At 38.6% G+C, this 26,856-nt stretch overlaps 1 protein-coding gene across 8 annotated transcripts in view; it reads right to left on the bottom strand.

The window, feature by feature from the left end:
* Positions 1-3,071: 3,071 nt before the first annotated feature.
* The window catches only part of bin1b (bridging integrator 1b), a 30,125-nt gene continuing 6,340 nt past the window's right edge, over positions 3,072-26,856 (bottom strand). The window contains exons 2-17 of one of the 8 annotated variants that reach the window (XM_066662653.1): positions 16,866-16,946; positions 15,458-15,512; positions 15,228-15,322; positions 13,473-13,568; positions 13,279-13,386; positions 12,679-12,771; positions 12,177-12,262; positions 11,930-12,005; positions 11,768-11,823; positions 11,262-11,325; positions 9,820-9,936; positions 9,335-9,415; positions 6,768-6,794; positions 6,601-6,666; positions 6,413-6,514; positions 3,072-4,597 (exon numbers count right to left, since the gene is read on the bottom strand). In XM_066662653.1, the coding sequence (XP_066518750.1) occupies positions 4,496-4,597; positions 6,413-6,514; positions 6,601-6,666; positions 6,768-6,794; positions 9,335-9,415; positions 9,820-9,936; positions 11,262-11,325; positions 11,768-11,823; positions 11,930-12,005; positions 12,177-12,262; positions 12,679-12,771; positions 13,279-13,386; positions 13,473-13,568; positions 15,228-15,322; positions 15,458-15,512; positions 16,866-16,946 (1,305 nt within the window). In that variant the 3' untranslated portion in view covers positions 3,072-4,495. Of the gene's footprint in view, positions 4,598-6,412; positions 6,515-6,600; positions 6,667-6,767; positions 9,416-9,819; positions 9,946-11,261; positions 11,326-11,767; positions 11,824-11,929; positions 12,006-12,176; positions 12,263-12,678; positions 12,772-13,278; positions 13,387-13,472; positions 13,569-15,227; positions 15,323-15,457; positions 15,513-16,865; positions 16,947-26,856 lie in introns of those variants that run through there. The other 7 variants (XM_066662652.1, XM_066662656.1, XM_066662655.1 and 4 more) reach the window with 7 other exon arrangements.

Raw genomic sequence — 26,856 nt, forward strand, 5'->3', positions numbered from 1 at the left:
TTTGTTGTTTTCTATGAAGTACAAAACCAAAGTGAGTTGATTTCGTAATTTTTGCCAGGGTTTGTATCTTAGTGACATGCCCTGAACAACTGAGGATAAACTCACCTCTTCAGAACCTCTAATAATGTTTTTTATGTATTACACTGTGCCCTGTGAAGGACTGGCACGTGCCCCTCCAGGGTGTGTTCCCGCCTTGTGCCCAATTTACACCCAATGATTCCAGGTAGGCTCTGGACCCACCGAGACCCTAAACTGGATAAGGGTTACAGATAATGAATGAATGGATGAATGAATGAATGAATGTATTAAACTGGTCACACAGCTCAAGGGACCTGGAGTTTGTGGGTTCGAGTCCTGTTCCGGGTGACTGGCTGTGAGGAGTGTGGTGTGTTCTCCCTGTGTCCGTGTGGGTTTCCTCCGGGTGCTCCTGTTTCCTCTCACAGTCCAAAAACACACGTTGGTAGGTGGACTGACGACTGACGTGTCCCTAGGTGTGAGTGTGTGTTCCTGACTGGCACCCAGTGATTCCAGGTAGGCTCTGAACCCACCGCAAACTGGATAAGGGTTACAGACAATGAATGAATGTATTATACTGTCAGTGTAATATTAAATCCAACTCCAGGGGGTAATAAAGACTTGATTTTGACATTGCTTAAAACTGAAAGGTGAGTTTTCGGGTGTTGGTAACTGGAGAATATTTGTTTTTAGGATATCTCTGCCCTCTGGTGGGCAAATTAGTGACATTTCATTAAAAAAAAAATAGGTTCAAACAGAGCCAAGGAAATACAAATATGTTTTGGACAGCAAATGCATAAAAAACTACAGATGATGAATGAAATTTATATTGCAAAATAATTTCTGAAACAACACGGTAGTCCTCGATAAACACTTGAGGGTTATATGTTGAGGGAACCCATCGCTTGCTTGGAATACTTTACTCAATGTGTGTTTATAGTAAGATTTATATAGTAAGAGTTCTGGGCAGAGGTAATGGTAATATTTCAAATTAAAAGTGGTTTCTAGAACATGCAGGTTGAATATTTAAAGGTTAGAAATGTAGCAGACATTTAATCAGCTGGTACTGTGCCCAGGCATACTTCATATAGAAAAATCACTGCGAAAGCAAAATGAATTTTAGTAAACTAACATTTCTGATTATTTACTAAATTAGTGCCATCTTGTCATTTAATAAGGATTCAGATTGATTCTGTTCAATTTTATTCACTTTATACTATATTTATACTCGCCCATAAGCTACATAATGCTGTTTCTGTAGTTCTGAGCCTGGAGTAGCAACATCAGAGGCTTTATTCTTCTTATTATAGGTCAGTCAATAATCATAGTTATTATGAAGCTGTAATTTTAAGGAAAAAATACTACCTGCCTTTGAAAAATGAGCAGTTCTTGTTAAAGAGCAGTTTCATCAGTCAGTTGGTGGGTGTGTAGGGGAGACACTCTGGTACATAGCAACATGGGAAGTGATGTTACATCTATTCAAAAATGTTTTTATAATTAGGTGAAGCACCATAGACCAAAACCCAGGCCAGGGAACCCATGGGAAACCACAAAATGATATCATTAATAAATACCTTATTAGAAAACAGGAGGCTCTTGTGCCCTGGGCGATAAAAAATGTGCTATTACATAAAGAGATGTTCCTACACAGTATTATGAAGCAAGTCGACATGTTGGGAAGCAGAATAAATTCACTAGTGTAATGTCAGTGACTTTGATGAGGGCCACATTGTTATGGTCATAAAGGTTTAGTAGAGGATCTCCAATAGGACAGGTATTGTGTGGTGTTCCTGGTTGTTAGTACATACCAATAGTGGTCTATGGAAAGACACCTGGTGAACTGGTAATGGCGTCATGGGTGCACACTGATTTTCAAGGGGACTACAAAGGCTCATTAACGTTGTAGTGCTATTTAATGGGAGTACTGTGTATCTGAGCTATGGTGATAAAATAAAATGCATTTCATTGTTTTGTAACCTTAGGTGTCGATTGCAGTGATCCTTAGTCTGGTAATTGAACCTTTCTTATAAGTATTTGATTTGATTGATAATCCACCCTTTAATCCACCCTCCACTAAAGCATTAGTGAAATATCTGATCTTACATAAAGTCTGAGTTCACACTCTTAATAAATTTTAATTTAATCTAAGCATAATCCAAATCAATGGCTCGTGAAAAACCGTATTTTTTAAAGGAACTGATGCATCAGGACACAAATAGCTTCAATATGTTAAATTAGTTTTTAATATCATTCACTGCATCTCTTTTCAAGTCAAAAGCTGTGTATATTCAAAGAGGTAAAGCTTGTATAAAGATACAGCTCCAATTTTGCTATGTGGCCTGACTGAACATTATACAACCAGCAGCGATATCTGATGCAACTTCGCAAGATTAATTAAGAAATGGAGAAGTTTAAAGGAATGTGGGCAGTTCTCTCTCCTTTACATTCAGAAAGTGTCTTTTAAGGTGGAACAGTGTGTTCGAAGGGACGAAAAAAACACTGTAATTGGATGTTGATGAAGTTTAACTTGTAAGTTTTATTCACTGTTTAAATGACTAGAGAGACTCATTTGTAATTCAAGTAGTTTTGTTTTGTAGCATTCTCAATAATGCATTTTAGTGGTCACCTGAGTTTGGAGACATTCCCACCTTAGGTGATCTGAAATAGCAAAAATAAGTCACTATTACCCAATAATGGTACATGCTTTTCAGTGTTTGGAGTTCTCTCCATTGTCTAAAAATACTCCAAGTGTCTCTGCCATGAGAGGAGAGAGAAAGAGAAAAAGAACGAGAAAGAGAGAGAGAGAGAGAGAATAGCATACTGGACTGAATATTTTTTTTTCCATATTTACAGACAATGGGGCTTCATAAACACATAAGATTGGTTTCCAGCACAAAATAGACTGGAGATCTAGCAAACAATGAGGAAACAGCTTCTGAATTTTAATAGAAGCGTTTTTTGATTAAACATGAACATTGCCTTTATCTGATTGGAGACCTGAATAAACCAAATAGCTTTGTTATATGCAAGAAAAGACAAGAAATCAATAACTTGTGTATATCTTTATTTATTTAACAATACAGTTTTTTATAAATAAAGACACATCTGCCCATATAAGCAGCTTTTTTCAGTTTTCTCAAGTGACCTCTGTACTGTATATGTCGTTAAAAACATTCCCTCTTTTGGACCTGGGTTTCAAAGGACGGATGAAACAAACATATAAAAATATAAAGCTTTGAGACTTCAGTAATTGCAGCTCTGTAAACAGTTTGAGAGAAGTCAAAGGAAGACAACAATTGAAATGTCTTCATTCTCATGTCAATTGCAGGGTTAGGGTTAAAAAAAAAAAAAGAACGCAATTTAAGATGATAGAAATTGTAGGCCACAGTGCAGGCTAAAAACAAGTTCCTGATTTCACAGTACGTCAGCAGCTAATTCACTAACAGCTTTAGACCTTTGTGCTTGAGGGGAAAAAAAAGAATGAAAGCAGTGTTAAATGCCATTACTGGCAAACACTGTCTCACTGCAAATGAGAAGAAATCAGAAATCAAACACTGGTAGATTACATGGATCAGTTGGATAAGTTGCCTATCTGTCCAGTCTATTCCAGATATTCCAAGAGAGGTTTGAGGCATTACTGACACAATTCAACAAAGAACTATAAAACAATCATGCAACCAGGAGAAATCATTTAAAACAAATTAGTTATAGCAGGTGTTTCTTCCTTTGTGCTGGTTTTAAACTCATTGTTTGATGATCTTTATGTCAAATCCTTTTCAGAACAGATGAGTACACGGATTTAACTGAAAGATACAAACATATTAAACATTTAAATAGTAATGTGTAGTTTTACATCTCAGTCACTGAGGTTGCTTTCTACATACAGGAATACTCCACTGCAGGAGGCTCAAGTTTGTCAACATTCAATTGTCCTTTGTCTCAGTACAGAGTCAAATACGTGAGAAAGGATCTATGTCAAAAGCAAGCTACACAAATAATTACTAGTCAAAACAAGAATACCAAGTCATAAATTAATTGATTACGGCAGACTTATATTCATACAATAATAAGAATGTCACTGGCACTGTGTGTATTTAATCTATCTCTAAAATCCACAACCTAAAACCAAGCACACACAAGGTAATGAATATGTATAAAACAAGTTTCAAAGTACCCACTACACTTTTATTGTTCCAGCAACAATAGTGTTGCACTGTGCTGTCCTGATGCTATAGTTAGATATAACTGGAGTATGGGGTGCACACCACCCCTACACAACACACTACTGTACAGGGAATACTGCATTTGTGACGAAACCCTGGTGTCTTTTTTTTGTTTGTTTTTTTGTTTTTGACAGGCCCTTTGTCCTTCAATTAAATCACAAGAAAATAGGACAGATAGGTAAATAGGACAAAGAGCAGAAAATAGGTTAAAGAAAAAAATGTGCCTAAAAGATGTGAGAATCATTCAACCGTCCTGTTCACAATTTCTGAGTAAAGTTTTCAGGGAATACTCCTTTAACAGCCAAGTCCTTATTCTGCAGCCAGTGTGATTCCTTTACACCAAGCAACCAACCGTCGTCCTGCACAGAAAATATCACACATACACACACACCTATAAGACAGTGCTAAGAAAGTGCCACATGTGTGAAAATAGATGGCTTTGGCCAAATTGCTATGTGCTTTCATTATGTAAAACACTGTGCAAAAGTGAGCATACTATGAAGCAATATTTTTTTTTCAGTGTATACAATATATATCAGTGTTTCTCAAACTTTTTAGACCGAGTACCACTCATTATCAAACCAAACCCTCCAAGTACCACCTATGAGTCTTACCACAGAAACGTGCGCCTGTTTCATGTTTTGCTCCAGGGGCGGGGGGCGTAAGTCTTACTTTAATTGTTTGCATGTTTGTGTTGCATTTATTTACTTCAAATTAGCATGATTTACACAAAACTATTCAAAAAATTAAAAAAATAAATAAAATTATATAGGAACAAATAACTAGGCCTAAACTGAATGTTTTAAACACAAATGTACATTTATGAGAACATATCAAATGTATGGGACATAAGCGTTTTTAAAAGATAAAGACGAGAAGGAATTAATTTTATATCAGTTATGTGCTTTAATAGGCTAGAGGTGAAAACAGCGCGGCGGTTGTATCAGGAGGAGGTGGTGCGGGGCTGTTAAACGTGAAGAACCACCACATTGTTTTCCTTCAGCTGATCGCTTACTTCAATTTTGTCTTCATATTTACAGAATTCTCGCTTTGTTTCGCTCTACTTTTGGTTCTAGATTTTGTCCTTCTGGGCTCCGGAGTATTTCTCAGGTTGGGTCTCGGCTTGTTTTTCTCGTTTCCGGTTTTCCCCTTTTTGTAATAAAGTCCAGTTTGCTCACGTCTGTCTATAGCCTTTGCTTACGTCCAGTAAACAACTGGAACTGTTTTTACTTTACACGGATTTCTTTAAAAAAAAAATTATAATAAATAAAAAATACAACTGGGCGATCCCGTTTACTCCCTGGAAAAAAAGGCAAGGGAACTGTCCCCCCGCCCGCCGTTTCCCGTACAGACGAAATCAACTACGGTGCAAGTGTAGCACATTGAATCTTTTTTTTTTTTTTTTTTTTAAACACAAAAGAATTTCATTGGGGCATAATTATGAAAACTGTGAAACATCATACAATTTTTATATGAAAACTTTAGATTTTCAGTTATGAATAAATTACTTAATTAAGTAGTTATCTTTTCGAGATTATTTGATGTACCACCTTTTACTGCTTGACGAGAACCACTGGTTTTAATCATATATAACCTTAGTTTGGGAATCTGGAGTCCTACCAACCACAAACTGAGAACGAAGAGAACCTAGTCAGTTTTTGTATATGGGCTTTTTTTCAGACAATCTGGGACAATTTTTTTTTATATTGCTCCACTTTTTACATGAAGTTTAGAGACTTCAAAAGTGTTCCACCCCCTGTCACTTTGCCAGAAAAATAATTCAGACGATTCAATCATACTGAAAGACTATACGGAAAGCTCAAAAACTAAGTATAGTAGTAAATGTTATTTGGATTAATACTTACTGTGTCCATCCTTTGCTGTAATTTTTCAAGTAAAACTGCAGCCATTCCCCCCCCCCTCCAAAGCTCAGTCTTAAAGTTTTCGCTGTCTGCTTCTTGGGATTCAAGTAATTGCTAATATTTTCAGTGATTATGCAACTGGGCCCTAGAGTGGCTGGTCCATTTTCTTTTTCTTTTCTTTTTTTTTTTGTCAGCCATTAAATGTTATTTCCCACAGTAAATAGCTACATGTTCTTTTGGACCCATAGTGTTCTCACAGTGGAAGTGTGGGTAGACAGGAATGACTCTTGAAAATGTATTAAATTCACTGACCTGTTCATCAGGGTTTTCAAAGGGCAAAACAAGCACAATGTCACCAGATTTAAGGTCCAGTTCATCACTGTCTGTGGCCGCATAGTCATGCATTGCTTTCACCTGTCATCACACAAGGATGCAAATAAATTAACACAAAGACCTCTAAATATGCTACAGTGTACAAGCTTGTTTATAGGGAATCTGACCTTGTAAATAACTCCTGGTGGAAGCTCTGCATCCGAAGAACCATTGGTCACATTCGTAGCAGAATTCTGAGCAAGGAACCCAAGATCATTTTGAAAAGTAGATCTCCAGAGGAAACATTTTTGCCCACACTTTTACATGTAATTTTGACAGATTTAAGAATACTTACTGGCTGCTTAGAAACAGCTATATCAGTCTGAAAGAGAGAAAGATATCACAGAGATTATGATAATCCTGTATACAGAAATGTATAAGTATGATTAGTATATCTACACGGACACAAACACAAAATAAACATATTTTCTGACATCTCACAACACCCAAAGCGTCTGAAACTGCAACAGAAGCACAACAACACTCACTAACTCTTCTTGGTTAAGCCCATTTCATTAAAAGTCCTTTTCCTGCTCTCTGCACCGCTGGGCTGGCAGGAGCCTGTGCAATATCATTCTGCTCCTGTCCTACCTGAGCACCTTCTGTGCTCCAATCTGCCTCCTCTTCATCCTCCCAGCCACTCTGGCTGGCTCCAGCCACTGCAACTCCATGCACATCCCAGACAGTTCCTTTACAAGGCTGCACAGTCGGAGTAGCCTCATCATCCCAGCTCGGGATTTCATAAGGCTTCCTAGACAAAGAGCCCTCATCATTGCAGCTGGGTTGATCATACGACTGTGCCTGTGCAGACACTTCTTCATCAGAGTCCCACTGCTTGCCTGCAGCTAGGGTTTGCTCAGGCTGGGGCAGAAGGTGGGGTTGGGATGTTTTACAGGTTCAGTGGGAGTTAGGGTGTTTTGAGATGGCCCGGGAACAGCAGAGAGACAAGAGGGCAAAAGAAGGGTGGGCAGATCAAGGCAAGGGTGCACCAGAGAGAGAACATTGAAGTTTATAGAAAACAAAGTTCATCCCAATTAATGATTATTTTCCCATTTGCTTCCCTGCATAATCTTTACAGGTTTTCATTTGCTCAGGACACTCAAAGATGGTTCAATACCACACATTTATTTCACTTCAGTGAATCCAGTGCTGAACCTCTACAATAAACTGAGGAATTAACCCATGTTTCATGTATAACATTCAAAACTGTTACCTATGAATGAGTGTGCAGTGCAATGTGCTTATTTGTTTAAAGGGCCATCAACAATAATGTTGTCTTGATTCAACTAAGTTTTAAAAAGATTTGTAATTTTAGGTAGGAAAAAAATTATTTAGCTGTTTGTTAACATCCCAGCCTTATTCTTTCAAATCTTTCAAAAATATTCCTAATTCAAATCATTGAATTATTGAATGAAAATTATGTAAGATTTGGTATTTTTGCTCTTTACAAACTGGACACTTGTCCAGAAATCAAGTGTGTCTGTGTGTGTTGTCCAAGTTACATAGAGCAGTGTCTACAGTGCTGAGCCTATAGTAGCAAAATGTTTCTTTTCTCCCTATTACAAGTCAGTAGAGAATCACAATCACTTTGAAGCTGTAATTATAAAGTAAATACCAATTCCATATTGTGTATTACACACTAATACTGTAGTGAAAGTGAAAAAACTACATATTAATTGTATGGGTTTGTCAGGTTTGTCATTTGATTCTAACAGGAAGTGTGTAGCACTGATATGCCAAATTATGTCATTGCAAGCTCACTTTGATTTTACCCAGATACGACATACACAAGCAGAGTTTTCTTCTCTAACATCTCAAGATTACGTAGTGACAGTTTATTTTTCCAGATGTGAGTAACTCCCTTTCCGTTTCACATTGCATTGTGGGGTCATTAGTGGGCATCAACACCATACTCAAAACATGACCAGTTTTAATTATGCATTGTGGATACTTGACAACCACAAAGTCCTTACCTTCCAAGAGTCCTGTGATACAGCCTTCCATGAGGCAGTGAGGAATGACAAAGCAAGATGAGACAGCAACACTTAATGACAAGCTAGCAAACACTTGCCACAATGGCAACAAGAGGACACAAAGAAAACACCAAGACATTACAAACCAAGCACAAGGAGTATGAATCAATAATAGTACTGAGAAATTATGAGAACCAAGTGAATATGGCTAAAAAACCACAGCTTCTGCTCCATGCTCCTCATTCCTGAGCTCTCAGGCTGAACTATCTTCATTCAAAGGAAACCTGTATTACTGAACAGTTTTGAAGCATTCTGTAACATTTGAATTTGAGAACACGGATCACGTCTATCTTTGTTCTGTACATTCTGTCACAACAATATGCAAAGAGCTCAATTAAGGTTTCCTCAACTGGAGACTGTGGAATAACACTTTGCCTTCCTTAAAGACCCAGATAGCAATGAACGTATGTCCCAAATCTGCAGTTCTCTCATAAGGCCTTGAAAGATGGTGCTGACTCAGGATAACTCTGGCTGCCTTAAATATATAGGCCAGATATTAGGGGTTTTGTGGACCAAATCTGGCCCAAATCTAGCCATCACAACACTTGCCAGAACTGAGCTGTGAGTGTGAAAACTGGCACAGTTTAAGCCAGATTAATTATATCTGGGGTGTTTATGTTGCACTGAGCAGCCTGGCAACCCAAAGTGCACATGTTGAGGTGTCTTATTAATTCATTCATTGTCTGCAATCACTTATGCAGCTCAGGGTCACTGTGAAATTACTGGACGAAATTGTTAACACACCCTGGAGGGGGCAGGAGGTATCTTAGCCTCTTCATATTCTGAACTTCTGTCTTCCTGGTCTTTGTTCTTAACCTGTTACACCCACCTGGGGGTCTGGGGAAGTGCTGATCACCCTCACAGCATCCAGGTCCATATCCAACAGATTGCCCACAGTGGAGCCATCAGACTGCCGCACACACACCCACATGAGGAAAAGAAACACATTAACTTTACTGGGATATATTTATGGGATGCTCCTGACCACTGGGAGACTACACAAGTGTATTTTAAATCCTGGTTTGAAAAATCAAAGTGGTTAACTAAATGCTGAAAAGTTCCACAGAGGAGTGCTGAGGGAGTTTGGCACCCATGAATTGATACCATGAAGTAAGTCAGTAGAAAGACTCGAAGATAATCAGGATTTTTAAAAATGATGCTGGAGAAAAGAATCTGATCAGCAGCATGAGGTACCTCATGGATGAGAAGATCCAAGAATGAATGGAGGAAGTGAAGGGAACAGGTAAACAGGAAAATGTTTGGAAAGATATGGGGTTCACAGACTGAGAGGTAAAGGATAGTTTGACCTCTGACCTGTGACAATGCGGTAACGTTAGTTTCAGTCACCACCGCATTCTCAAAAAGGTTTATGATGTCCTGTTTCGCCTCTATTGTCAGAGAAGGTCTGGGAGGCCGTGGGACTGGTGGTCCCTGTTTTAGCTGTCTCTCACACACACACACACACACACACAAACATACACACACACACACACACACAGAGGTGTGCAACACATAACATACACATGCAGATAGTAAGGGAGACAAACACACATTAGACAGTAAGTTAAACAAAAAGCAGAACATGAACAAGAACAACATGTTGCAACATTATACAAGTCTGTTTTAGTTAGTTTTCTGTATGTAGTAGCATTTGTATATTAATTTCTGTAGCTTCCAAAATGTTTTGATTATAAAACATTTAGGGCATGTACATTGATCAGCTAAAACCCTCAAAATATCCATTCATTATCTATTTTATCAGCTCCACTTAAAATACAGTTGCACTTTGTAGTTCTACAATTACAGACTGTACTCCATCTGTTACTCCAAATACTTTGTTAGACCCCTTTCACCCTGTACTTCAAAGGTCAGGACCCCCACACCACCATCGCAGAGCAATAATTATTCTCAACGCTTCACTGACAGTGACGTGGGGATCAGACAAAGTAGTGCTGCTGGTGCATTTAAAGGAACACTAGGTAATATTTATACCTTAACATTATAGCTTCAAAATCATTGTGATGCTCCACTGACTTGTGAAAGTGAGACCAGAGCCTCTGTTGTTTGTTGCTGCACAGGGCTCAGGACTGCAGAAACTGCACTATGTAACATTTGGAGGAGAGTAGGAAGCCCCCCCCCCCTCCCCACCCTTCACTGATTTCAGTACACTGCTGTATATATTACACTAGGGGGAGCACCAGGAGAGAGAGAGAAAAAAACCTTGCCTAGTGTCACTTAGAATCACATTACACACTCTCTGACCACAAAATTACACAACTTTTTTCTGGTCCACCTTTGAGGGATTCAGAAACATTATGCAATCTGTTGCTGCACACTTTGCATTAGCGATAGTACATAATGCAATAGTCTTTTATTAACAGTCACCGGACACTCTTGAGAGGATATTTTTGGATGGTGCACTAATCTCAGTCCAGCAGTGACACTGAGGGATTTAACTCCAGGAGCACTGCTGTGTCTGATCCAGTCATAACAGCACAGCACACACTAAAATATCACAATACATCAGTTTCATGCCACTGCAATGTATGATCCACCACGTGAATAATACCTTACATTAAATGGACTGCTGTCTGTAATTGTACAAAACAAAGTGCATCTATATGTTAAGTGGAGCTTACAAAATGGGTAGTGAATGTAGAGACAAGGAGGACATTTCTATGTTGGCTTATCAGTATATGCACCAGGTACGCACTCATTCACTCACTCTCTCTCTCTCACTCTCTCAGAGAAAGTACCTTAGTTTCTGGTGAAGTCTTGTCGGATTCAGATACCGTGGCATTGTGATTGGCTGCTTCTTCGCTGCAGGGAAAAAAGTAAAGACACTGAGAACTTCTGCCTGATAGTGTTTCTACCAAGTCGGAATGTCACCACCGGCTGTGGAGTAGTATAAAATCAAGCCATGCTTATATCAAATTGTCAGATTTACATACAACCAAAACCACTAATGGCAGCTTAATATTGTCCACATGCAAAACCAGAAACACACTCAAGGTAAAAAGGTGTTTAATACATCTGCTGAGTGAACAAATGTTAGAATTAGTACTGTTTGATCCTTATGTACACACAGAAATTCCAATCCTGACATATTTACCTCTTCCCGGTAGTTTTGGCAGATTTTCTGAGGGAGTTTTAGGGGATTTGTTTAGTCTCTAGGTAATACAGAAGAACTCAACGCAGAGTTCTCAAAGAAGTTTGATATTCCAGGTGTATGACTGTTAAACTAAATTCAGAAAACACTCACTTGGCCTCTCGTTGTTCCTCCAGTTTGGTCATAACATCAAAAAGATTCTGGCTCATCTGTGAATTAAAAAAAGAGCTTTATGCAAGACATTAGACTGATGTTTGGCATTTCAAGTTTTCTGTGAAAGATATGGATGAGCTGATAAATCAGCAGAACTCTCACTTTGCCCATTTCTCTGTGGAACTTCTCCTCCAGTCCTGCTACACTTTGAAAGACTGTCACATAGAACCCAACACGACTAAGGGAGAAGAAGAGAGGGAGAAACAGAGGGACACACAGGCAGTCAACATGTGAGAAACAATTGAAGGAAAAGTCTTATTTTAACAATGAAGTATGTGTAGACACATGAGAGAGAGAGAGAGAGAGAGAGAGAGAGAGAGAAACTGTCAGGAGATTAAGCTGTCAGTACCTGTTCCACAGATTTGGAAGTTCCTCCTGGAGTTCATAATTGATCTCTTCAAAAACCTTTTGGGCTTTCCCCAACTCTTCCTCTGCCTGATAATACATAACCAAATCATAACTATCATAAATGTAATTAAGGTTCAAAGACAAGGACAAAGGAGAAATAAAAAAAAGAATTTAGGCTCAAATAACTTCATTTTTTGTCAATGTGTTTTAAACTTCCTAGACCTATATATACTATTTTTATAGGTGTCTTCTAAAACTGGGTTTGATTCAAGTAAGATTCAAGTCATTTCAATATAAATATTTTTTTGTCAGAAAGAATGGTATTGAAATATGTTTCAAACCACATTAATTCGTAATTAAAATGCATTTGATATTTTCTATGTTCAGGAGTAGTCAATGGAACAGCTTTAGGAGATAAACTAGTCTGTGCCGAGACTGTAAATCAACAGGTGGGTGTTAGAACATTAAGGCAAAGTATAAAGGCTGAGTGACAGGTTAGTCACCTGGCTTCTGCTGAGGTTAGTTTGAGCAACTTGATGTGCTGTGATTATTCCCTGAGCCCAACCTGGAGCAGCTTTCTCCATCAGAGCCAAGGGCTAAACGTCCAGAGAGAGCAAGTGGGCAAATGTGCAAGCATGTGCAAGCAAGTGAAGAGAGAGGATAAAATGTAAGGGGAGAGAGAGAGAGAGAAAGAGAGAGAGAGTAAGAGAGAGAGAGAGAGAGAGAGTAAGAGAGAGAGAGAGAGAGTAAGAGAGAGAGAGAGAGAGAGAGAGAGAGAGTAAGAGAGAGCACAGAAAAAGCATGTAGGAAGTAGGTTGTAAGGAAAAAGAGTGATGTGTGGGGAGGGCAGAGAGTGAGAGAGGCAAGATCTGTTAGTTAACACACACAAATACATACAGTACAAGCACATCCTTGAGTCAGAAAATCTATTATGTTACAGCAAACGTTCATAGCTTTTGTTGTACAGAATCACAAAACTTGTTTATTGCAAGATTTTTTTGATTGAGAGAAAAACAGATAAAATGCACACACACAAACACACACAATATGACACTCAGACAGCACCACAAAATGCAAGATCTTTCAGGGAGAATCTCTGGTACCTTGGCGATTTTGGCCTCATCTTTCTTCTTACTTTTCTGTGTGGAGGCAAAGTGATGTCTGGCACTGTCAAAGTCCACTAGCTTTCTATCTCGCTTTGCAATCCGAGCCTGAAGGAAGAGCCAGATATACCTCAGCTACAAGACATGTATTTCTCTATAGAAAAGACGAATATTCCATTGGAGTTAACGCCAACCTTAATGTCAGGAAACTGAGCCATATAGGTGTCCATGGAAGTGAGAGCACTCTCTGAAAGCTTCTGATGGAAATCCCCCCAAAGGAGATCTGTATCCTGCAAATCAAGATGTATTACAACACCAGACACATACAAAAATGCCAAAAGGTGTACAGATATAAACAAGAAACCTAACACACATTTTACACTACATACAAATGACAAAGCGAAGCATCAGATGAACAACAGTGCCAAAGTGTTCTTGAGTGCTAACTACGCACTGTGCTGCACTAAACTAGAACCTAAAGCACCTAAAGCTTGTCTTCTAACTACTTTACCTCCAGATTATTATCCATCTCCTTCTCAATCATCTCCTTAATGCCGAGAAATAATGTAAGGGCACAGAAACAAAGAGACACAATGCACACAAATGACAAACCAAGACAACAGGAGGTTTATTACCTAATACATAAGTATATTTTATCTACATATATTATTAATTCATTCATTTTCTGTAACCTCTGATTCAGTTCAGGGTAACGATGAGTCCGGAAAGTTATAGAAGTTGGGAACACACCCTGGAGGGATAACAATCCTTCACAGGGCGACACACACACACACTCACACTCACACTCGGTTACAGACCAAGCTGGTTGTTGCTCTACACGTGGGTGTGTGTCCATGTGGGTGTCCTCCGGGTGCTCCGGTCCAAAAACACATGTTGGTAGATGGATTGGTGATTCAAAAGTGTCCATAGGTGTGAGTGTGTGTGTGTGTGTGTGTGTGTGTGTGTATGTGTGTTTGTGTCGCCCAGTGAAGAACTGGCGGGTGTCCAGGGTGTGTTTCCGCCTTGAGCCCCATGATTTGGATAAGCAATTACAGACAATGAATGAAGGAATGAATGAATCTACTGTTTCGATTGTTCACTGAGTCATCACAGTGTGTCAAAAAATACAGACATGCAAAATATGCAAAGAGCAGCTAAAGCCAGCTTTCCTTTATTTAAGTTTCAGTCCAATGTGTAAAAATTATTTATGTTTTGCGCCTGAAGAAAAAAAGCTAAACTAATATTAAATAAAACTAACATAATAAGTGATAATACAGCTATTAGTTATGTTAGGAGACCTGTTTCAAAGATTGTTGAAAGATATCGGCAAAGATATGTCTCCACACACTGGTTTCATCTTAAATGCTAATTGCATTTACTGCTGCTCACGATCCAGGTTATAACTTTAAACTCTAAAAGCTGAGTTTTGGGCTATGTCCAAGTTCAGTGTTCTGTTTTATACCCTCCACCATAAGTTACATAACGCTGTTTCTGGAGTACTGAGCCTAGAGTAGCATCGACAGAGGCTCTAGTCTCCCTATTACAGGTCACTGAAACAGCACAATTATGAAGCTGCAATTTTGAGGTAAATATACTATAACTATATCTAGTGTATAGCTACTTTTGACTAAGAGGTAATATTTTAATGTAGCTTAATTTTTGTTTCTTTTATTTATTTATTTATTTTTTGCTTTTTAATAATGTGTTTTTGGATATTCTGTGAAACATTGATGTACTCTGAAACACCCAAATGCTGCTCTTGAAAAAGCTGAAAATGGCATTTGAAATGGAAAATCAAAAGAGGTGAAAAGTAGTTTCTCATTACATCACTGCCATTGCAGTGACCTCCCACATACTAACTGATTGCCCAACCTCAATTAACCCTTTCGGTTGTGCTAACACATACGTACAGCCCACACAGGAAGTTTTGCGCTGAAGAGTTTACACACCTCTGCAAGTGCATCCATCTCCTCCTTCCCAAACCAGTCTGGCTCATACATGTCTGCTAAACAGTCCTGCAGATGCTTGGAGCATTCGTGCATTGCTGAGGAGAGATAGACAGACAGACAGCTGCAAGGTGAACTCAATCAGCACAAGAAATCACAGTGTACAAAAATCTCCTTCATATTCATCATACACATGCAGCTGAAAAATTTACCAAATGGATAATCTGACTTACTTTTTACAGCTGTCAGGTATGCCCTCAGATCTTTTTGAAGCTTAGTTCCTTCAGTCTGTGCACAGAAAAGCAGTATTCCATCAATACATTTAAGACACATGCTCACATGCTCAACCTAAGGATGTTTTTTTTTTCCTTAATCATAATGTCTTGCTGTCTATTAACCCACTCAAGACATTTATTCCAGTGACTGAGGCTTTATTTTGAGGCAATGACTCTAAAGTTTTCCATACAAGTCCTGGATATTGACTGGATCCAAATGACAGGACATTACAAGTGTTAAAGGATTTTTTATAGGTTATAAAAATGCATATAGATCAAAGCCTGCTGCTGTTTTGTGTGTAACTTCTGCTTTTTTGTGGTCTTGCACTGATTGCCCACAAGATGGCATTCAAGATTATATAAAATATTGAGAAATCACAACCTGTGGATATGGTTAGCACTATTTCTCCTCTGTTGCTTTGCAGCAATCCAGAAGAACAAGCATTCCAGACTAGAACATCAAACTTGCCCACTCAGTTGTAGTGTTTGACCTGTCCTAAAGTTTACAATTTTTGTGTAACATATTGCACCTTTTGTGGATATTCTGGGTCCCTCAAAGCTCACACTTGAGGTTTTGTGCATGTTTGTCTGGTAAAAATTTAATGGACCATTTCCCCAGTTATGCTGATATTCAAAATGTTATATCATGAATAAATCAAGGTGCTTTCATACTGTTAAATGGTGTCTAGTGTTTGATCTGCAGGCTGATCTAAGTTCCTAAGACCTAGACCAGGTCTTAATACCTGTATAAAGCATACTGACACATGTACACACATCTTTTACTTCCAAGCTCCAATGGAATTGTTTATACATTCATTAAAAAAATCAACTACTTATAGAAAAAAATAAAACAAAAATAAAGTGACTGTGCTTAACAGTCATTTGCTCCTATTTGCTTCCCTGCACAAAAAAAGTCTAAAACCTGCATATCTGCTTTGCAAAAAACGACACATTTAATCTCTTCAGTGACTGGTACAAGCTTGGTTTGACATATGCCTCATCATTTTCTTGTTTTCTCTTTGTGAGATGTGGCTTGAGAAAACTCATCATATGCTGCTGCACGTTTAGCTCTCTGTCCATCTTTTGCTAGCAGTGCACAAACATGCATAACTCATTTGCCTTGCCACGTAAGGGAGCATGCCCCCAAATATGGGAACCATGGATATAAAGCTCGACTTAAGCATCTGTTATTAAAATAAGCAGCATTACAATAAGCTATAATAATAATTAAAAAACTGTTAAAACTTGCCACTTAGTGTTGCCGTAATGCCAGTGTGAGGATTAAAGCTTGAGTGGCATCAGGAGACTCAGGGGTTAGAGGTAAAGCATTAAGAAACAGGCTGTGTTGTTGGGAAGGGAGTCTTACCATCTGCTTGTTGAAGTTAGCTACACCTTCCTCAAATGCTGTGTCTTTGGTCTCATCAGCCTTTCCCAACTTTTGCATCATCTAGAAAGAAGACCAGAATTGGTAATGTAATTATAATGTTTAATAAAAGGTCAAACCATACAGTCAGACATCACTGAACAGTAACAAACCATATATGGCCTTTTAGATTCCACTAAATGTATTCATTCATTCAGTAACCGCTTCACACTGTTCAAGGTCTCGGTGGGTTCAGAGCCTAACCAGAGTCATAGGGGGTGAGGCCCTGGATGCCCCGGACGAGCACCATGCACTCATAATGGTGACACCTTGCATAACCAAATCACACAGGATTCCACACACTGAGAGGACATACCAATGCCCTCACAGACAGTGACCTGAGGAGGAAACTGGACCCAGAAACCCAAAAACGCTGGAGCTGTGTGACACTACCATGCAACCTCCCATTAAACTGTATGCTAAAATTATGATGTTTTACATATTGGGCTACACTTCAATGTATAAAGATGCATGATAATCATAATAATGATAATAGTCCTCTACATACACACTTGATATATTTAATTAAATTTTTTTTTTTTGCCAATCATAATTGTAAGATAGGGTGGCACGGTGGCACAGCAGGTAGTGTCACAGTCACACAGCTCCAGGGGCCTGGAGGTTGTGGGTTCGATTCCCGCTCCGGGTGACTGTCTGTGAGGAGTTGGTGTGTTCTCCCTGTGTCCGAGTGGGTTTCCTCCGGGTGCTCCGGTTTCCTCCCACAGTCCAAAAACAAAAACACACGTTGGTAGGTGGATTGGCGACTCAAAAGTGTCCATAGGTGTGAGTGTGTGAGTGAATGTGTGTGTGTGTGTGTCTGTGTTGCCCTGTGAAGGACTGGCGCCCCCTCCAGGGTGTATTCCTGCCTTGCGCCCAATGATTCCAGGTAGGCTCTGGACCCACCGTGACCCTGAACTGGATAAGCGCTTACAGATAATGAATGAATTAATAATTGTAAGATATACCCACAGTGCACAACATCAAAGATTCACAGAATCTTAAGAAATCTGTTTTTCAAAACCTAAATGCAGGTGACTTTCAGTCACTTTCATGGTGTTGCATTAAAAACCAGCTTGAAAGTGAAAATTACCACATGCGCTTGAAAGTACATTGTCACACAAATGTAGCAGAAGTTATATTTTAACAATGTTCAGAAGTGAAATGGACACACATTTAACTATATACCATTTTTTCCAGAGAAACCCCCCCCCCCCAAAAAAACCCCATAAAATTCCATTAATCTGTTACTACAATTAAGTTAAAAATCCATTGTCTGTCATAGTATGAGGCTGGATTAGTGCATACATCCTAAGGAACATGAACATCTGTGAAAGGACCTTCATCACTGAAAGATGTATTCAAACTTTGGAGCAACCTATGCTGCCTTCTGTATGTGTTTGTCATAGACATCCATCGTTATTTCAATGTGATATATTCATGCCATATTCGGCATGTGTTAGAACAGAATTGCTGGGTAATCAGAGATTGTGGGTGCTAGACCGGGCTACCTGCAGTCCAGAACCAGCTCTTATTGAAATATAATAAAATCAGTGATGGTCATTTAAATACATATTGCACTTTATTTATTTACTTATTTTACAGACTCCCTCGCCTCTGTCAAGTTAGTTTCATTTCAACATTTGTAGATTTCCATAACACAACATTTAACTCCTCAAGAAATTGCATTTAAAGCTATAATACTCAGCAATGACCCCCCCCCCCCCACACACACACACACACAAATAATAAAAAAATATACATCAGAGAGAGAAGATGCTGGAAAGAGTAAGGAGAAAAGGCCTGACCATTCACAGACCAAATTTAAATGAAATAAATGAGAAGCAAGATTGCACAATAATGAGTATAGGGGAGGAAGTAGTAACGGCCAGTTACACGTTAATTTGGGGTTAAATATTCTGAACCCTGTTTGTTTTAAACTAATTTATTGACTAGAAAATGTGCTGTGAAATGTCCAATATTCAACATGACTCTTTTTATGTCATTGAGCAAATTTATATCTTGCACTTTTATGTCTATTTGATAGCAATGTTTTTCTTGCAAAAAACATCTAAAGGGAATTGCCCTTATACACACAGTAGGTCATTGGCCTGTCAGACCAATGAAAGCAATAATCCTGGAGCACCTGCCTCCTCTATACACCCAGGAGCTGCTGTGTCAGACATTCCTTATTTTATTCCATTTAAAACCTAGAGCTTATCACAATATAGATTTTCCTCACCCTCCAATTAACTGGCTACAGATTATTTTTAAAGTTTCATTACAGTGTGGATTTAGTGCTTGTCAGCATTATTTTGAGCACTTTTCCTGGTCCTGCTTCTCAGCAAGCCAGACTTCATTTCTCTAGCTCGCCACAAGCTAACTTTAAAGAAGGCATTAACATGTGAGAGTCACAAAGTGAAGTCTTGGCCTGCAGCCCCTTTATGTCAGCCAGAGACCACTTCCCAATATGCATTGGATGGATGAGTATTTTACACTCTCAGGAGTTGCTTTCTGTGCCAGACAACTGTGTCCAGGGCCACATTCTGCCTATGTCAACCCTTGAGAGACCTATTCTGGGTTACAGCCTCATCCTAAGATGCCTCCACTGAGAAGCTCCCCCAAGACCAAACCTCGCTGACTTTTAGGAATTTCATCCCTGTGTGAGTAACTGCTCAGTGGAGACGGCGGTGAACTGAAAGATGATGATGAAGTCCCTTGCACACCTACTTTGTAAGGAACCAGAGTCTCACATAGTGCTGCCACAAGTGATGTGGATTTAATGTCTTTCTTTGCTACTCAGACCAGGAGATGGGACCACACTGTGTGTTCTGTAAATGTATATAGAACGCATGAGGGGCTTCAGGAACTCCAATCAGTTTTTGAGTCTTGGAGTTTACCCATTTCTTCCCAATGTTTATCTTTTGGATGTTGCAGGCCATTAATATGGCTTACTATGTCATGGATTTACTGCCCCTGACAGGCCCCAGGGCACATTCCACCAGGGCAATGTCCATAAGGTAAGCTCTCCTCAAGGGGATTTCCCCTCTGCCCTCTGGGACATTTGTGCTGCAGCTAGTTGGGCCTCATCACACACACTATCAGATACTCACTAGCCCACATGCTTCTCAGTGTTGGCTCCAAACAGGCCCTGATGATACAATTATGGTTGCTTCCTCTAAACTTAACAAACAAAGTTCATATGGTGGTAAGTAGGATTTCTGTGCAGAGTTATGATGCCTTGTCTGTAGCAGACCCTGGAATTCAGTAACATTTAGGGTGCAAACAGCTTTGAGTTACTCATGAGTCCAGATGGAGACCATACTGGACTTTGGAGCTCACTACAGGGCATGATAGTATCGCATGCCTAAGATTTTGTTCTATGTGTCTGACTTCTGTTCAGGTTTGCCATGCAATTTGTGAAGCACAACCAGTGAGGGTCTGGGATGGGGGGCACTTTTTCAGTGCCAATTTAGTCCCAGCTTATAAAATGTTAATAAAAGAGTACAGCACACTTTGAATTAATTTAGTGCATAATGATTTGAAAATAAAAGTAGTAATGTGTATAACCATTATAAACATGAATTACCTGGAATAATTTATTTTTATGATGTGTTAATGAATGGAGAAGCAAAGGGAAGAGATCTAAATATAATAATAATAATTAAGGGGTTTGTACTATGCACATGCTAAAAATAAAGTAATATTCCTGTAACACTTTAAGAGTAAACAACAGATTAGTAGCATATTACTGCTTAAAGGTGACAATGTGTCACAATTTTAATCTAATAAACTGTTTATGATACACAATTTGATAGCTCTCTGTTGTGTTTGCACACTGGAAAAAAAAGTCTGGTGTTTGTATGCAGCCCTGGCTCTGTAATTGGGAAACAAACTAGTTGTCTCAGTCTGAAATGGCTCGGGAGCTCTTTGCCCCTGTTGCCTGTTGAGGCATGGCAGAGAAACTCTTTTGGGAGGCATTGGGACAGTGGAAAAACAAGAAAAGGGGTGAGAATGTTGCTCTATTCCTGCCCCATAGATGAGAAACACTGATTTATTTCAAGTGCTACAAAATTAAACAGCTTGAATTACAAATGAGTGTCTGTGGTGAATCAAACAGTGAATAAAAACTTAGACAATTTAAATTTCAACCACAAACAAGCTTCAGTGGGTTTCATACTCAAATACATCGTTCTACATTAAAAGATGCAGAGCTATCTATTCATTTATCTATTCATGACAAAAGCCAATCATTTACAATGTCGCTTCACCGCATCATAACTCTTTTCATTTGCAACAAGTTTAGAAAAATTAGACTTATTTAAGCCTGAATGACAAACTAAAATTGCAGTCGAGGAGTACATTTTGATGGCGCAAAAGGCTCTCCATCTCTAATGCATTGCAAAAAGCACATGTTCCACTGGATGTCATTCAATTGGTCTAACAGGCTAGACCTAGAAAGTCAGACAGTCTAGGTATGAGTTTCTGGTTTTCATGGGGAAGTGTGTTGAGAAAGACCGGTAGGGAAGTTGCCCCTGGTTATATGGAGTGAAGTGGTGAGGTGTTGCTAAACTCGATCGACATGATTACAGAGACGCTATAGCAACCTTCAATTGCAGACATTGCCACTCCATGCATGATGTATTGTAGGCCATAGGAGACACTTTTTGTGTGCACCACTGGCTATGGTGTGTGTGAAAGCTGATACAAAATGCATTATGCATATTCCGTCAACAGTCCCATTCCTTAAGAAACCGTCTGTTAGTTCTGAAGATCTCCGGTTTCCTTTATAATAGGTCGAACGTCTACGTGAAATTGTCCACAGGTGTCAGTGTGTGAGTGATTAGGTGAGCATTTGCTGCCTTGCAGTGGACTGATGCTTCTTTTTCTGCTCTGCGTCCAATGATTCTAGATATGTTCAAGACCCGCTGCAACCGTGATGAGGAGGAAGCAGTTGAAAGAAAGTAAGTTAAAAAAAAATAAATAAATAAAAGGAAGAAAGAAAGAGTTACAAATGCATCCTGACATAGCACACGCTCACATTGTTTGAAGTAGGCTAGTTTAAAAGAAAAAAAAGAAGTGGGAATTGTATCACCATGATTAAACATGTGAAAAACAAGTGGAAGACTTAATAATTTTAATTATTAAGACTTTAAATAATCTCAAAATGTAAAGCATTTAAAGCTACAGTGCTAAATATAAAAGTTGAGGTTTCTTTATCTAGGGCATTCATTTACCTAGTGTTTTGTGCACAAAAAAAAATCAAACTGACAGAATTATCAACAATATATGTAAGGATCAATTGTCTAAATCTATGAAATTAGAAACTATTGCTCTTAATAATACTCTATTTTGCATAAGCTATAGCCCAAAGCTGTGGCTGAACTTTTTAAGCTTTTACACAGTGAACATGATTTATTTGTGTGATTTATTCTGATGGCCTTTATTTAATTCAAACATTAAAATACATGTATATACAATGGACAGGAAACATCATTTTTCAGACAGCAAATTTGTGACATTAACAAAAACTCACTGGCAATCATTTTTGCTTCCTGTTTTGACACAGTAACAACCAGCCACTGGATTGTTGTATATTTCCCCACAGTACCCAGTACTTTTTTGACAAAACCACATACTGAAAATAACCTCAGCCTATGACTAAACATACAGCAATAAGCCAAAATGTTCATTAACACCCCTTGTAACTGATACAAACTGGGTTAAAGACATCCAAAAGCATTAGCAAATGCTCATTACAAACTTTTTAGCTTTAACATATCAGAACTCTATTGCTGAGACAGAGAAAGGACATCAAATATTCACTAATACTGCTCTCAGCATATTATCTTTTCTGAAGCTGCTGGAACAGTGAATGCTCTGCATCTGTGTGTAATAAAGAGAAAAGAAAAATGTAAGAGATAATTTAGTTTAATAAATGTGGAACCAGTTACAGAGATGTACACAGAAACATCAATCACAAATGTAGACACAGACAGCTTGACTCCATGAGTCTCCTTGTAAAGCCTTTGCATTAGCCCTTCAAGATAATGAGGCTTAGGGCAAGGGAGATTTAGCAGGAGCTGTGCAGGTTTAACATATGTGCCTGTGTTATTATAATAAGTGTGTATATTTAGTTGTGTACAGTTGACACCAAAATTGATATAAGTGTTGTAAAAGAGGCATTTTTCATAATTTTATATTAGCTTAATATAATAAAATATAAATTAATTATATTAATTATATAATTATATATTTATAATTAATATTAATTATAAAATAATTCAATAAAACTAGTGGGTTTCCTAGCCATAACCATTTGAGCCATGAACCATGTGGATTTAGATCAGGACTCAGGGCAGTTTGGTGATGTGTGGGAATTCTCATTTCCACCTTAAAGGGAACGGCTACTATTGCTCTGTTTGTCGTGAGAGAGAGAGAGAATGATTTTTACTCATTTACAGACACAAACACATTAGACTGGTTTTGAGAATGAAAACAGATTGCAGAGCTAGCATATGGTGAGGTAGATCTTCCAAACTTTATAAAAAAATGTGTTTTGATTACAGGTGTGAATTTCGCTTTTAAAGTAAAGTTTGGACCAATTCTCCTCCATCCACTCCTTATTCTCCTCAGCAAGGCTTAGCCTAGCCTAACCCATAAGATGCTGTGTTTTTGTGGAGTGGGTGTACAGTCCAAATTCTCTGTGAGTGATCATAGCTCAGGGCTATTGGCACCTAAAAGTGTCCATATCTAAACTGCATTATGAGCAAAAACATTCAAATTACACAAGTATATATCCACTGGTTTAGAAAGTGGATATATAATCATACATGGGAAGTGGTCTACAAGGCCCATGATACTGTGTCTCAAACGACAGCATTCTAATAATGAATGTGAGAAATAGTTTCTACTAGCCAACTGCAGAGAAACATCCTACTGATAACTCTTGGATGATACCTAATATTAAATGCCACATAAATCATTGGCAGAAAAATGTTTATTCAAGACAGGAACAGCCGTCTTGCCAAATTCTACTGAAACAGATTACAGATAGTCATTAGTAAAGCAAAGAAAGCTTTCTATTCCTAGTTCTATTCAGATTTCCCCATTAAAATAATGAAAACTCAATTCATTTGTATAATGAAATTCAGATTTTCATTGGGATTAAAAGACCATCCTTGAAAGTTGACATCCCAACATGTAATCCCCTTGAAACCAAAATAAAAAATAAAAAATAAATCAACTCTTCTCACATATTAGTCAGTGAAAGTCCTCAGTTTTGCCTGCTCCAAAATCTCTCCACTTGATCTATTCATGGGAGGTGTATGATAAAACTGAGCATGCTCAAAACAAAAAAGCCCCTGGCACAGAAGAGATACCTCTGAGTAATTCTAAAAGAAGCTTGAGAATCCCTGTGTGATATCTTAACCCCTCCTCAGTGGAAAAAAGCAAATGTAATTGCTGTTCCTAAATCACACACTTTAAAAACGATCACTACCCCCTCAGGTCAGAGTTTGGAACAAATTGGGCAAAGAGAGGTATAACTCAAACTTGAACCTGCTTGGTTTCTAACCCTGCTAGCAGGCCAACTCATGTTCCGGTGAACATCTTTCATGCCTTTCACAAGGCCCCAGATACTCATCTACTACAAGCACCAATTTTTCAAAAGCATTTGATGAAGTAGATCAGACAGTTGCAATGAAGCACCTCCTACAGGGAGGTCTCAGACCTGCCTTAAAGATGATATGTACAGTTCTGGAGAATGACTGTGGCAGGGCAAAGCCACCCTCAGTTCAGAGCTCCTCCAAAAACTCAGTTTTGTGTTGTGTTTCTTGGTCCGAGCCAATCTGTTTGTTTCCTGTTTGGATACAATCACCAGACCTTTTTCAGGTGAGCAAACAGACTGGAGAAATACCAAACTCTGAGGAAATATTTACAGAATTTTACTAAATGTTTACTGGATTAAATTTGTATACCTTTAACAACACCTTTAATGTTGTGGTTACTCATTGTGCAGTTCTGTTTCCCTTTAAATACAACGAGTTTGCTATCAAGGCTGTTACTCCAACCTAGGAGCCTAGGAGCTCACTTGGGGATTGTCCCAGGCACACTACTGGGATCTCATTTTTCTAGTCCGAATAAAGGGTGTAGCCACAGATTTTGAGAATTGTTGGAATATATATGGATAATTTAATCTCATTCATATTTGACAATGGACTAATGTAATACATTCTCAGGGAGTTGTAGGTAATCTAGACAGCTCAATAGTGAGTTGACATTAAATCCAAACAAATGCAATACTATGAGCGATGTTTATATGGAACCCACCCCCTCTTTTCCTCTTTACCTCTCTGGACAACAGCTACCTTCTAGCAACATTAAGACAGAATTTTTATACAGTCTGATACTTTTCATTTTGCCATTATATGCCACATAAAATAATGATTACCATGCCAAAGTTTCTTATGGTTTTTTATAGCTGTCTCTCACCTTTATGTCGAAAAGATTCGTGGGGCCTTTATTTTTTTAATCACATTTCAAATATGACATCTCTATTTTGTCTCTTCTCATAAAACAAATATGAACAAAGAGCACATGGCTGTACTTTCGAGTGGAATTGGCAGCAATGTTCAGCGTGCCTTAGTTTTGACGTGTCTCCTCTTAAAACACCCATGACATTTGATCACACCAGTGTGATCAGCGACTCCTAAGGGTTAATATGTCCCCTTTAAACCAGGGGCGTAACCGGAAATTGACCATTGGTAGTGCTTTGGCAAAACTGGTTGTGCACAGTTTTTGTTAAATCGGGTGGTGGTTCAATTTATCAAATTATTTTTGACGGAGTAATCACACACAGGGAATAAGCTATGGCTAATTGGGTGGGCCTTGGGCCTTGGGCTGGTTACCACATTCTGGGGCCTAGATATCAGACTGGCAAACAAGCAATCTCAAAAATAAGAACTGAGATATCAAAAGTCTCCCATTCCATTTCTAAAAAGAACTTTAAATGGGGACTTGTTAGAATGTATGTAGAGATGATTTATTTGTGTCTAATTATTTATGGGAAGTTTTGTAAAATTGCTACATCCTATCCCATTCTCAAAGAAATTGAAACACTATGCCAAGTCAGAACCTTGCTCATTCGTTGCTGAATTGGTTAGCATTTCCAGCTGTGGTGTTGAACTGATTCCCCATCAAGAGTTCCCGTATCATTACATTCTCTCAACTATTTGACTTACGTCGACGATCAGCATTTATGACCAGTTTATTTTAATAGGCTCGACAGGCCACTGATTGCTGGGCACTGGTGTTCAGTGACAGGTTCAAAAATATACCCAAGCCTCATTTAACCCTCCACAGATCCAAACCCCCCGTCACATTCTAAGGATTAGCTTGCTAGCCTGCCTGCTATTCATAGCCTGTCTTCATGTCTAAAAGCCTTCTGGATCAGAACAGGTGTGTGGGTGTGTAGCTGTGAGGAGGGGTGGTTGGGAATAATTTGATTGGCATAGGGTCTGTTCATTTGAAGTGGAGGGCAGAGGTCGAAGCAGAGATCTAGTGCTGGGTGAGCATTATAATATTCAACATCAAAACATTTGACAAAATTGTTATGGTATCAGATTATATATACACATTTGTATAAAAAACTTTTTTTCTTCAGCTATACAATATATTAAGTTTAAGTTCTTTTTACTGATAAATCCATGTTAAAACAGCTTGGCATAGCTATGTTTTGATTGTTTATGCCACCGCTGACCTTGCATCTACAAAATGCTTACTTAACTGGAGCAAGAAATTTCATTCTTAGTTTTTAAGGCACGTTAATGTAACAAGACCTACAAACCCCATAACCAAAAAATATGGGACATTTGGTAAATTGCATTTACAGTCAGCCAGAATGTGTGATTTTATTTTATTCTAAGGAACCCTTAAC

The sequence above is a fragment of the Hoplias malabaricus genome, chromosome 3 (genome assembly GCF_029633855.1).
Source record: "Hoplias malabaricus isolate fHopMal1 chromosome 3, fHopMal1.hap1, whole genome shotgun sequence".
Lineage (NCBI taxonomy): Eukaryota > Metazoa > Chordata > Actinopteri > Characiformes > Erythrinidae > Hoplias > Hoplias malabaricus.